The 13,563-nt window shown below is 36.7% G+C and overlaps 1 protein-coding gene across 1 annotated transcript in view; it reads left to right on the forward strand.

Moving 5' to 3' along the window:
* The window catches only part of CACNA1D (calcium channel, voltage-dependent, L type, alpha 1D subunit), a gene marked incomplete at its 5' end in the record, with an annotated part of 122,245 nt that extends 109,890 nt beyond the window's left edge, over positions 1-12,355 (forward strand). The window contains 7 exons of the mRNA XM_010288426.1: positions 1-367; positions 670-696; positions 1,623-1,772; positions 3,964-4,127; positions 7,915-8,036; positions 8,807-9,127; positions 10,135-12,355. The exon at positions 1-367 is cut by the window's left edge and continues 1 nt beyond it. Coding sequence (XP_010286728.1) covers positions 1-367; positions 670-696; positions 1,623-1,772; positions 3,964-4,127; positions 7,915-8,036; positions 8,807-9,127; positions 10,135-10,428 — 1,445 coding nt within the window. The remainder of the gene's footprint in view (positions 368-669; positions 697-1,622; positions 1,773-3,963; positions 4,128-7,914; positions 8,037-8,806; positions 9,128-10,134) is intronic.
* Between the last annotated feature and the right edge of the window lie 1,208 nt (positions 12,356-13,563).

Consider the following 13,563-nt stretch of genomic DNA (forward strand, 5'->3'; position numbering starts at 1 on the left):
GGAATGGTGCCCTCTTTGGCAACCACATAAACCATATTAGCAGTGACAGACGAGATTCATTTCAACAGATCAACACCACACATCGTCCCTTACATGTTCAGCGTCCTTCAATTCCATCTGCAACTGATACTGAGAAAAATATATATCCTCAGGCAGGAAACTCTGTATACCACAATCATCATAATCACAACTCAGTAGGAAAGCAAGTTTCAAACTCAACAAATGCCAATCTCAATAATGCCAACGTGTCCAAAGTTGTTCATGGAAAACACACAAAATTTGGAAATCACGAGCATAGATCTGAAAATGGTTACCATTCTTATTCCAGAACAGATCATGAGAAGCGTAGAAGGCCAAGCAGCAGGAGGTAAACTTACAAATATTTATTTGCTTTTAAACAAATTTATGTATTATAAATGCACTATAAGAAAACATATGCTACATGAAGCTAATCTGTATATTTGGCTTCATTTCTGTTGCCTACTGATGTATGAAACAGATATCTGTCTTATGGGAAATTTATGTAACTTTAGTACCGATTGAAAGAAGTAGTTTTCTTTAAAGTTAAATTATTAGTTATACCACAGACGTTATAATCACCAATACATTTCTCTAAACTACCTGATTTTGAAATATCTTTCTTCTTATTTTCATGGCTTACCTGGGTAGAACCCGCTACTATGAAACATACGTTAGGTGAGTTGGTATTGTTCTGACATAATTGAAGAGGACAAAGTAGGGTTTTTTCTCTTTTCTTGTCTCCTTTCTGTTCTTGTCTTTTTTTTTTTCCCTCCAGTACAATTTTCAAAATTAAATGTATGACAATGCATATGCTGAATAACTTAAGTGACAATTTCTAAGTAAAATTTTCCACTGCCTGTGCTTAAAGGACAAACTTCCAGATAGTTCAAAATTATTCGAGCCCTTTTAGAAGTCTAGGCAGGTTTGTGCAGTTTTCAACAGACAAAAGATCACACCTGGTGGTAGCCCTTGTTTAAAATTAACTTGCAAAGACTGGGAAAAACACTGGGTTTAGCTTTGATAAATACTGATGTGTGCAATTCCATTTGTAGGGGACTGGACAAAATCTTTCCTGGTCATATGTCTGAATATTCTCTAAGACAACTTTTAAAAATAGGATCTGTTGTTTTATTTGAAGTGCGCTGCTAAATGTGCATTCAGTGCTAGTTTTTAATGTCTAGATCTGCACATCTGTTTCAGATTTTTCTTGGAATACATCAGTGAGTGCTCCTTAATATTTTAGCCATTTGACAAACTTCAGACATTTGAGAGAAGCTGTGTTTCTTCAAAGTACTCTGAGTTTGTATTTTGTAAAGATGTCTTAAATGTATTTGACTCCACTGAGCCCCCGTATTAATTATTTTCCTATTTGTACCATAAGGAAATAAAGGGAGGTCATCTTTAAGAAACAGACAAAACAGTCATGTTCTGAACTGCAGTTCTATGCAATTTAATATAACACCACATTCTGACAAGAGAGTTGTTAATGCTTGTAGGTTTTTTTTTTCTTCCTTGGAAGCATATTAAAACTGTGTATAAAATATACAATATATCATTTATGTAATAAAATATGAATATATATAAGTATTTGCTACTTACAGATCTGACTCTGGTGATGGGCGTCGACCTACTATTTGCCGCGAAGAACGTGAAGTTCAAGACTATTGCAATGATGATCGATACTTGGGAGAGCAGGAGTATTTTAGTGGAGAAGAATATTATGAAGAAGACAGTATGTTGTCAGGAAGCAGGTGAGGATATTTGTTAAACTGGAAAAAATATTTCAATAAACTTGGTACATATCTGTAAAGGCTTCACTAAGCACACTTATACTGGAAATTCTCTGATGATGTTAATACTCCACACCTGTTGACAAGTGAAATGATCAATAGGAATCATGTTGTGTACCAAAGATCTTTTGTATTTGGCATCATGTGCAGACTCCAGAAAAACTTCTGTACCATATTCAAAGAAAAGCACAAAGTTCCTTTGAACTGAGTATAAACTAGATAGTGCATAACCAAAGTATTTCATTTATAAATAAAATTCCATGTACAATGGAACGTGGGTCAAGCTCAGATAAAGGAACTTTTAGAAATGTTTTCTTCTTTTAATTTAACTTAAAAAGGAAGGTGAAACGGGTAAACTATGGACTGAGATCATAAGATAGTACTAGCTGGACCAAGAAAGAATTGGATGACTTCCTTTTGAAAATTTTCATTATCCCTCTTTATTAATAATTCTCTTGGCACCTTTTTTTTGTCTCCTTAGTACAAACACTTAACACCGTCATAGTTGTCCTGGCCTTTGTATGTTTGGAATAGATGTTTTTTAAGGTGTGTGGAAACGCCATCAATTGAATTTTAGTCAACAAGTAGTGTTTCTTACAAATTTTTATTACTCTGAGGCTCCTTACTGTATCTGCAGAGTTCTAGCTTTGTAACCTGGTGTGTCTCAGTTTTCTAACTCATTTCTGTTTTCCCCAGCCAAAACTTGGAATGGTATCCTAGTTAATTGTAGTATTTCTGTCCAGTAGGATTTTCCCAAGGCCCACTAGTGTTTTTTAACAACTCTTGCCTGATGCTGTGTATTAAACTCCTGTGATTTTTCCATTCAATATGTTAATTTTGGATTTAATAAGAAAAGGCCTTGATTTAATTTTGGTAAATTTAAGATTTTTCTCTGCAACTTATTTCACGCAGTTTCCTCAGAAATGGACTGGGGTTGGTTTTTCTAACTTTAGAACAGTGGCCCCCAAGTTAGTTTAGCTTTAAGCATTACCAAATTAGTTTGATTTGAGCACTGTGCTGTTGGCTTCAATCAATGATGGCTTCAGCAAGAGGGCAGGTCTAACTTTACATTGGGACCACTCCTGGACATAAATAATAGGTTTCCAGTTGTTCAAGCAATGTTTGGGTGCTGCTTTGGGAGGAAATCCTGATATTCCTGATTTAGTCTTTAAAATGTGAGATCATTCTGGTGTTTTCTGAGTATCAAACTGTCATAAACAGAACCTATATTTGGTAATACTGAAAGGCTTCCTATTTAAAAAAAATTAAATGCACCTGTTTCCCAAATAGCTTGTGATTTTTTTTTTTAAATTCCGTAATATTTACCTTCTCATTATGACATAGGACATACACATTTTGCAAGATCTTGAGTAGATCTTCCTTACAGTAGCTATGTTTCCTTTTTGCTGAATAAATTCAATAACTACTCAAAAATATCCTCTACTTCTGTCAATAATTTTTTATTTTGAAGTCCAGCCCAAAAGTAGAAGATTTTACTGCAATTTTGTTTTAGATCCGTGCATATGCACAAGTGCCAGACATGCTTAATTCTCCTCCTTCTCCTCCTCCTATATTGTCTTTCTTCGCCATCTGAATTCTGGCAAAATTGGCTCCCTAATCTGCATCTTGTTGGTTTGCATGAAAGCTAAGATTTGCATGAAAGCTAAATTTTACAGATTTTCTCAGGTCACTATTTTTTTTATGTGCTAATTACAGTCAGATAACACCCGTACAAGATTCGATTTTCAACAACAGAAGTATCCAGAATGTAAAAGGCTTAATTCCATTCTCTGAGTTTCTGTGCTGCTCTTCTCTGTGGCAGGAGTAAATCAGAGTATTTTTATTTTTTTAAGCAATGTATAACTGAGATCCTACGTTTTAGCCTGTACTGCGAAGAATAACTTCACTGAAAATATAATTTCATAAAAATTTCATCTGAGAACTTACTACATAACTATACTAGTACAGAAGTGTATGCTCGCTATCTCAAAATCAGTTTACATACAGAAACTGGATTTTAAAATTGAGTTGTGTAATTATGCAATGTAAACTTTGGTCATCTTGCTGGAGAAAGAGTGGCTTTGGAAATCTTCTGGAAGAAATCTAATAGATCAATTTAGAGAAATAACATTTCTCTTTATTTTAAACGCAGGCATATGTATGATTACCACTGTAGATATCACTGCCATGACTCAGATTTTGAGAGACCAAAAGGTTACCATCACCCACATGTGTTTTTTGAGGAAGATGATTCACAGATCTGTTATGATACAAAAAGATCTCCTAGGAGACGGCTGCTACCTCCAACACCAACACGTAAGTACATGAAGAACAATTTGTTTGCAAATCCGGAGTTATTTAAATGCATTCAGACATGCTTCAGTTTAAAAAGGCTTCTTTTTAACTTGTATTTCAAAGACTGATGTCTCTTGATTACTGTTGCTACCACATTATTGTGTATGGCAGAAGTATCTATCCATCCCAAGAGATTGCTTGGAGAATCTATGGATCCTAGCTTACAAGTCAGTCTTTCTAATATCTCGTCTCACTCATACAACAATATAAAATAACCAATTTAATTGCCTGTTTTAAGTTGATTTGATTAACGAAGAGCAAGCAAGGTAGAATGCAGCAGTAGCTTGCTTTGAAACTTGGATGGGATGGTGCAATCCGTGTGCCCTTCATTCACACCCACCGATGAGCAGTGTTGCCGTGGGTCAGTGCCGTCGTCTCTCTAGTGACTCACCGGCTGGCGCTTGGCATCTGTTAACAGAGATGCTGCTTAATGACATTCTAATTGGTTCCATTTACATCTTTACCTCGTACTGTTCTAGTAAACACTAGAGGCTGAAGTAGGATAATTTTCAGAGGAAAGAAAACCAAGAGTGAGCTCAATGGTGCTTTGTTTTTGTGTTTTTTTCCTTAACTTGGAAGTGCCTTTAGCTTTTTAACATGAGCTTCTCAAATCCCTGGGAAAAATAAAAGCGTCACTCTGGGCTAAGCATCTTGTTTCAGATTCACATTGGTACTTCGTTCTGCTATCACAAGAACAATGCTTAATATTCTGTGTTTCTTCTGTGGGGGAAAATGTTTCAATGTATAGATTGAATTAGTGTTGTCAACTGATTTTTTTTTTTATTTTTACTGCTTTCTTTAATTTTCATTTGTTCTCCTCCTTAGATCTTTCCCTTGGTTTCCCCTTATCTCAAGTACCATATTGCTTTACCTGCATTTCTAAAAGCTTTCATGCTTCTTATGTTGTAATTTTGTTTCTGTTTTTTCCAAGCCATACTGCAGAGATTAGCAGTGCTAATCCTCTGGTGAAACTAGGCACAGACTCAAAGATCTTGGATTTTGGTCTTTGACCTCTGATACTTCACAGAGAGGAAGCACTTGAGGTTGTGCAGTGTCAAATAAACATGTTTCTAAGGCTACAGTAGACTGGGTTGGTGTACAAAAAACAACACTCGGCTCCATGCAACCCCATAGTGCCCCTCAGAGTACCATGGTGTGGTCAGCACAGCCAGGTCTGTTACATATGTCTTTGGATGATGCCATCTAACCAGTGCCATCCAGACAAGACGATACAGGATCATTTCTAAAAGAGTCTCCACGTTTCGGCTTTCTAGCAAAACCAGAGTTGTCTTTCATTCTCATGATGCTAGCAGCTAGAATCCCTTTATCTGTGGAAGTATGTAAGGACCCTGTGGGTAGGAAAATGAGTTTCAGTCCTTTCCTGTCTCAGGCACCCTAAGAAAAATGGAGTTACAGATTTAAAAAATAAAAGTGTTTCAGAGGTGTTGTGGGATCATTACACAATGTCTGAAGTACAGTCTCAGACTGTTTAAAGCTACAGAAAGCTGTGGTAAAGGGCAGCAACAAAATATATTATTATATAGTAAAGGAAACATTCTTCAGCTATACTGTGAGTGCTGAATCCTCACTTTTGGCACGCAGGTCCTTATGACAAGATTAGTAACGCTCTCTGCTCTTTGGCTCTCTGATTTTAAGGGGCACAGATGGAGAAAAGCAGAAAGAATGAGTCTTGTACTATAGAGGGTAAATAACTCGAATGATAACGAAGTGTACAGAAAGCTGCTAGCTCTCATGTATGTCATTCTACAAGTTTTTCTAATATCAGAGAAATTGTAAGCCAAAGCAATAGACGAATGCTTTGTATATCCATTCCATACATTGCAGGAGAACAACCTTCTTATAAAAATCCTATGGGTTCTTCCCATGGAAGTGTTGTGAGGGGAGGGCTGAAGGCTTCCTGTGACTGCAGCCTTTGGCCTTCATTTAACTTTTCTGATAAAGTTTTGATGACAGTACTAAGCAGACATTTCTGTAGAGGAAGCTTACGCTCTATCTCACATACAAGAGATGAGATAAGTATGCTAGATAAGAAGGTATTTGATATCCTAGGATAAGAGGACCTAGTTCTGAGCTAAGTTGCGTGAGGGTAATGTAGGAAGTCCTTTGACTTGTATCAGTACAAGGTCACAAGAGCACAGTCAGGCCTTCTGCCATAAACATATATTTAATATTTAGGAACATAGTTGAGAAATTTCAGAGGCTTGGCATCTCAGCAGATTTTAAAAGAGGCTCAAACCTATTGTTTGTAACTAGTGTATGGGCTGTTAGGCCTGGGGAGGAAGATTTTTCATGTTCTCATGTAAAGAAAGGAGAAAAGAAAAAAAAACCAACCCTGCAACATTGCACTAAGCAGTTTCTGCTAGCATCTGGATTCCATCCAAGTTAATGTAACATACAGTGCCTTGGCTGAGTACTGTAGTTAGTAAACTGAGCTCTGTGTCAAGCTTTCTAGAGGTTTTTCTATCACTCATCACCACAGTATTTCAGCAACTTCCAGAAGTGCACTGGGAAATGACTAAAATGTTCTTTCAGATGCTTTCTTGGGGAGAAGCATGTGCAAAGAAGGGTCTTGTTTTGGATGAGGGGACTTTTTGGTGTGCTTTTTATTCATTTTGGTATTGGGACTTTTAGCATTTGTCAGGGTCGGGAGCTAAGGCTTACTTCCTGTATTTGGATTTACCATAGGGACAATGGAAAGAGAGACAAATTTTGCATTAAGTGGACGGGCTCACCTCCTGGAAGTGCCCGTTTTAGTCCAATGGCTCTTTAAGGAACCTTGATTGTTAGTAGCCAGCATTAAGTGTCTCGTGATTACTCTAAGTCTATGGCACTTAACTCTTCAATTCTGTTCACAAAATTCTTGGTGTTAGAAAAAAAGATACCAAGAATAGTTTCAATAAGTTTCAAGAGAGCACAGTTTTGTATCATTGCTTTATATAGTCAGGCTCTTTACAGTTTTCCACTATGACGCTCACAGCTGTGAGGACGTATCTGGATTCCAGCTGCTGTTCGGCGTCCAGATTTTCTTCACACTGAAGCTAACACAAAGGAGTGATACCCATGCGCTGCTTCCCATCATCCCCCAGGCTTTCACCAAGACCAGATGAAACATTTCTACATCAGCCAAACATCTTGATCCAGTTTAGATTTCTACTTTCTCCTTTCTAGCATTTACGTATAATAACAGCATGCATAACAGCAGAGACCATGGCTTATAGCTGTCATAAGTAACAGAATAAACATCAGGAATTGACGTGAGTCAACTTTGACTTGGATATGGGTTTTCATATTGCTCACTGCTTCCAAGGAACTGGGGATTTGGTATTTCCTTTGGGAAGTCTGGTTCACTAGAATGAAGAGTTTAAAACCATGGGGAAGAAAGAAGAAACTCTTCTTTGTAACTACTCACAGCAGTTTACAGCAAAACTCTGAAGTTAAGTGTCGGAACCAGCCTACTGTATAACACAAGCTTGCTTTGTGAAACATAGCGGCTTCAAATTCTGCCACGTTAGGCTGCCCGTGTGGTTTCTACCTCAGGCTGCCTTTGCTCATATGATGGATCTATTCTTTATCTTGTAACAAGCTGCTTGCTTCTGTTAGCACAGCTTATTTCTTACTGGGGGATATGTTTTTATTTGTGTGATAGTTGACCCACACTGGAATTCTGGAAACAATAATATCTGAGGAAAAGTATTTATTTTCCTAATGCATTATGGTTTCCCTGTAGCAAATAGACGATCTTCCTTTAACTTCGAATGCCTCCGCCGACAAAGCAGTCAAGATGACATACCGCTCTCTCCTAATTTCCACCATCGCACTGCTTTACCGCTTCACTTAATGCAACAGCAGGTAAACGCAAAATCGTACTTAACTAGTAATGAATTACATCTTTTTAGCTTCTGTTTTTACCTCTGACTTTCACGGTTGTTTGAAACAGTACTAGTGCAGTTTGCCTGTGCATGGCTTCTAGGCCAAGTATAGGCTTGTAGTTGCTAGACACAAGGTTTCTTAAACACCAAACTTCTACAAAACATTGGAAATGAGCAGTTTGCCCCATGACTCTTTAAGTGTCCACAAAGAGTCGGAATGCCCTAAGGAATTTTGACCAGGACTGCATAATACAGTAGCCATCCGTTTCTTTGCCTATGCAGTTACTCAGCTCCATTTATGAGAGCTTGCAAGTACAACGTACACATCTTCTGACGCTCAGTGCCTCACTCTGACGTGGCCCTGAGAAGATGACAATGCCCATTGCCTAGAGACACCATACAGAGTGCTTGGAAAATGCTGACAGCTTCCCATCCTGTCCCTCCTGGACAGAAGGAATGTTTCTACAATTTGCTCTCTTTGTTTAATATATTGTATAAGCAATTAGTTTTCTTTATTAACGCTAATACCAAGATGTTGTGATCTAAGCAATAATAGAAAAAATATCATTTCATCCTGTCACTTTACCAGCTTCAGTCCTGTTCCTCCTTTACATGGCTATTAAACACCAGGAAATGTTAACTTTGCATGGCTGCTGCCTGAACAAGTGGTTTGACCTAACTGCTGAAATGAGGAATGAGTATGACAGAGCATTTGAAATCACTGACTTGTAAAATTCTTTCCCTTGCCAGGTCATGGCTGTTGCAGGTCTGGATTCCAGCAAAGCTCATAAACATTCACCAAGTCGTTCAACACGTTCCTGGGCTACCCCACCTGCAACCCCTCCCAACAGGGACCGTACTCCGTATTACACACCTCTAATCCAGGTTGATAGGGCTGAATCTACAGAACATATGAATGGTAGCCTGCCTTCCTTACATAGGAGCTCTTGGTACACGGATGACCCTGATATTTCCTACCGAACATTTACACCAGCCAATTTAACTGTACCTAATGACTTTAGGCATAAACACAGTGACAAACAGAGGAGTGCAGACAGTTTGGTAGAAGCGGTAAGTATCACAGAAACCTCTGAAGTAGCCAAGAGTGTCTGTCTCTTCAGTTTTTGTGTTAACTTTAAAAAGCACATAATTCAGTCCACATTCTTTCTCTGAAAATATGGTATTTTCAGTTTCAAAGCCCAAAACTATTTCTAGGTGAAGACAGGGGAACTTACTCATGTAGTAAAGGATTTTTGTTGAATCCAAATCTTAACGTTAGTGTGTCAGAGAACTGGAGAGATTTCAAAGACATTTGAAATTAAGTTTTCTAGATGAGGATCAGTTATGAAGTGTCCTTCCACAATGGCTGATAGGGAAGAGATGATACATATGCCTGTTCTCTCTGCTGTTTCAGTAGAAATACATCACTATTTTTGCAATAGTCTGAATAATTCAGAGAGCTCTATGAATCAGTGTACTAAATGCAGAGAGGTGAATAACAACTACAAGGATTGATTTGTACGTGTGCTAAAGAATGTTAAGAATTCCCTTTTATATTAAAAAAGATTTGAAGATAAAGAGGATATAGAATTTCTGAATCATAGTTACTGTTCTTGGTTTCATCTATCACTTCCTTTCCATTGCTATGAGCTAAACAATACACTTTGTTAAACTTTATTTGCAAACGGGACTTAAGCACCTTTCTTCTAGGTACTCTAAAGTACTGAGAACGTATCTAGAATTCTGTGTTTTGAGGCAATTGTTCTAATTGCACCATTTGCGATATAATAACTGTTGTCTTTAGTATGTCAGCCTGATGATTAATGTTCATCAAAGACCACTGCCAAATTTCTACAGCGAAAAGTCAGATGTGTTGCATTACCAGTTACGTTATCATATAACTGATACAGTGTGGTTTGAAGCCATTTGATTTTTACACATGCAGTTTTGCTGTGGGTTGCTGCAGTGATTCAGCATGGGGTTTCTAGTATTTTCCACAAATGAGACGTGTTGTTATGACCTGTCTGTTCTCCTGTAATTCCGCTGTATGTCTCCTTCTCTTCCCCTCCATCTGCCAGGTACTTATATCTGAAGGCCTAGGAAGGTATGCAAAGGACCCTAAATTTGTTTCAGCTACAAAACACGAGATTGCTGACGCATGTGACATGACCATTGACGAGATGGAAAGTGCAGCAAGTAATCTTCTCAATGGGAATATTAGCAATGGGACCAATGGGGATATGTTTCCCATTTTAAGCAGGCAAGATTATGAACTTCAAGATTTTGGTCCTGGCTACAGTGATGAAGAACCAGAAACAGGACGATATGAAGAAGACTTAGCTGATGAAATGATATGCATTACAAGCTTATAGTATTTAGCAAGGGAAGTGATTCTAGTAACAGAAAAAGTGCCTCATAGTTTGGAGATGGTAGGCACTAGCTGGAGTGAATAACCAATCAAGTTTTGTACAAGTGATGTCACACCTCAAGGAAGCCATAACTAATAAATTGATTATCTCCAGGTTGCCGAAATGTGATCAGAGCTGCAGTACGTCAAGTCTTCTCCCATAGAATCTTCAGTTCCTCTGTAGGAATACGGTTATTTTGAAACCAAGCAGATTGTGACAATCAGTATTTTGAGGGCTAGAGTGGGATTCTGAGGTGTAATATCTTGCCTGTCTTTCAGTCTTGTGCTGCTGTCCTTCATAGTAGAGCAGGATTTTGTCTGTGAAAATGTCTATGAAAGTCCGGCACAAAATTGTGTGGGAAACAGCAACATGAGATGAGTGATGACAACCAATAATGTCATTACCTCAGTACTCAATAGCATATCAGCTACCCGTTGCATATCCATTCTAACATCGTTTTCAAACTTGACTCCTGATTTCTTTTCTTAATGCTCTTCTAAAATACAGTTTTTCATGCTCTACCTGTTAGAGATCGTTGGAAAAAGAAGTTGTATAAAGAATAATCTGTCATATGTAACACCAGTTTACATAGGAAAATATCATTCAGATGGTCTGTTTTATGACTATCACATTAAGGGCAAAATATACTGGAATAATTGCATTCTTACTAATGCACTTGCAACCAGGTTATAGCAGAATTAGATAAGATAGTTTGCTAAAAATTATATAGTAGAAATTATTGTAAATTAATTGTAATATACAATGATTTGTATTTGTAAAGAGATGTTCTATATTTTGTAATTATTGTACCGTAATTGAACTGCAGCAATATTTATGGACCCCAATTATTGTAACTCTCCACAGAATTCTAGATAGAAGTATTTTTACTTGGAATATATAGATCTATAGCATAGATATTTAAATAGAGCCACCTCTCAGTGTAAATCTCTTTTTGGGATAAAGTGTCAAGTTTGAACTTGGCAACAGAACACCTTTTTTTTTTTTTTTTTTTAACTGAGTCAAAGGAGACTCTCTGCGGAAGGGATGCACAGTTGACTATTTACAGTCTTATACTTTGAAAGGTAGGAGATTTCAAGTTATTTTAACTTTTTTGATTGAAAAATAAGCTCTAATTTTATTTTGTATTAATTCCATGCTAAAAATAAATATTAAAATTACATGAAAATTGGCAAGTTCATGCTAGGGTATATTACTGGTCATGAGATAATTAGTTTTGACAGTATATTACCTACATACCCTATTTTGATAGGAAGCATCCTGGGCAGAAAATATTTCACAGGTAAATGAAAATGCTTTACTTCAGGACTACTTACTCTGCTTGGAAAGAAAAGAAATATGATAAAATGATGCTTCACAGAACCAAAAACCTTGATATAAGAAGTATACTATTTTATTGCCACTACCTTTCTGTTGTTCTATGTGTACTATTTCAAAGATTTATTTTTATGCAATCAAGAGAGGGCTTAGACATTGTTCACAATGCAGTAAAACCCTGAAATTACTTTGAGGCTAATACAACCTTGGAGGAAAATCAAAAAACACTGAAAGCTACTGTCTATTTTGTTAGCACTGGATAACAATGACTTGTTCTAACAAGTTATCTTATCAGGTTTTACCTGTAGTTCACATGCTAGATAGCAATCCAGTTCACATTTTTACAAATGTGATGTTTAAAACATGTCAATAAACATTTTGTACATAATGACAGTTTCCTATGAATAGCTTACAGACTTCCTCTGAAATCATTCTTACTTCAAATGCCAGGATAAGAACTTAAAGGTTTGTAAATTATTTCTTGACCTACATCATTTTGTATTAAAAAAAATGCAAAATGTTCTTCAAAATAAAACTGTGTAATGATTTTATTATACTTGGGACTCCTTTTACTAATTGCTTTTCACCAAGAAGCTCCAAAAGTTAAATTCTGTTTGCACTGTTTGAAGAATGGAAGGAATGTGTGGAATGTAGCCACCAGTCCACTCTCATGGTGTGCAAGTCTTTTATGAATGATTGCTGTTAACCAGAAAGAAATAAAGCGATTAAAGTACTCGTATGAAAACGGGTATTATTACTCCCCTACTATCTAGAGGATTATTACCTCCCTAAATACAGATCTGTGGAAACAATTAGGAAAATTTGACTAAAATCCCCTAAAACGTCAAAACAAATCTTCCATGCTGTCTACCAGGAAACACTTGGGTAGCTTACCCAGCAATAGTCACTTTGTTATGCTCTCCCAGCTTACAGAAACAAGCTTTAGAAGACCAAAGTGGAGATTTCTGGATCTGGTATCATTGTGAAATAACAATGGGTAGTTTTCAAAGTTCCACCTACTGTGGTATCCCCACTTCTGAAAACTGCCTTTAAGGCAGCTGAAGTTGAACATTAGAGGGAGAAAAAAAAAAAGGAGGAGGAAAAAATCCCAGACCAGGTTACTTCACCATATGGATTTTTGATAGCACATCAAATCTGGCAGATTGAGCTGAGTGACAATACTTAAATTAATCATTTGACCAAGGAGACAGAAAACAACATTCTGTCTTCACTGTATTTTCTTGCTAGTATGGTTAGTCTTTAGCTTTCAGTAGTCTGAAGAGAGACTTTTTAGGGCAGATAATGCTATTTTATGAGAAAATAGTCCTTACAAAAGTAACTAATGAAGGAAATTTAGTTATAAACCATGTTCTGTATAGTTAATAGTTTAAGGGAGAACATAAATGTATATGGATACACAGAATACCTGTTCAATTTTATTACAGAAGTATATGGAAAAAGTAATCAATATATGCATACTTACATGGTAATTGGCACTCTTAAAATACTGTATGTCATAGTAATTACTAAATACAGAAAAACTAGAAGTTACCACAACAACTAAAGCATATTTCATGAGTTTCAAGGTTTATTTATACATGGATATAATGACAGAAAACATTAGTAAATAATCAAACAGTGCTAATTCTTTTACAGTGAAGTTAAGTTCACTGAAAAAGTGAATATATATTCATATTTCAACAGTGTCTTTTTTTTAAGCTTAGATAACAGAAGAATAGACTAAAAATTGTAATACTATAATAA

This window comes from Phaethon lepturus, unplaced genomic scaffold, assembly GCF_000687285.1.
Source record: "Phaethon lepturus isolate BGI_N335 unplaced genomic scaffold, ASM68728v1 scaffold11870, whole genome shotgun sequence".
Taxonomy (NCBI): Eukaryota; Metazoa; Chordata; class Aves; order Phaethontiformes; family Phaethontidae; genus Phaethon; species Phaethon lepturus.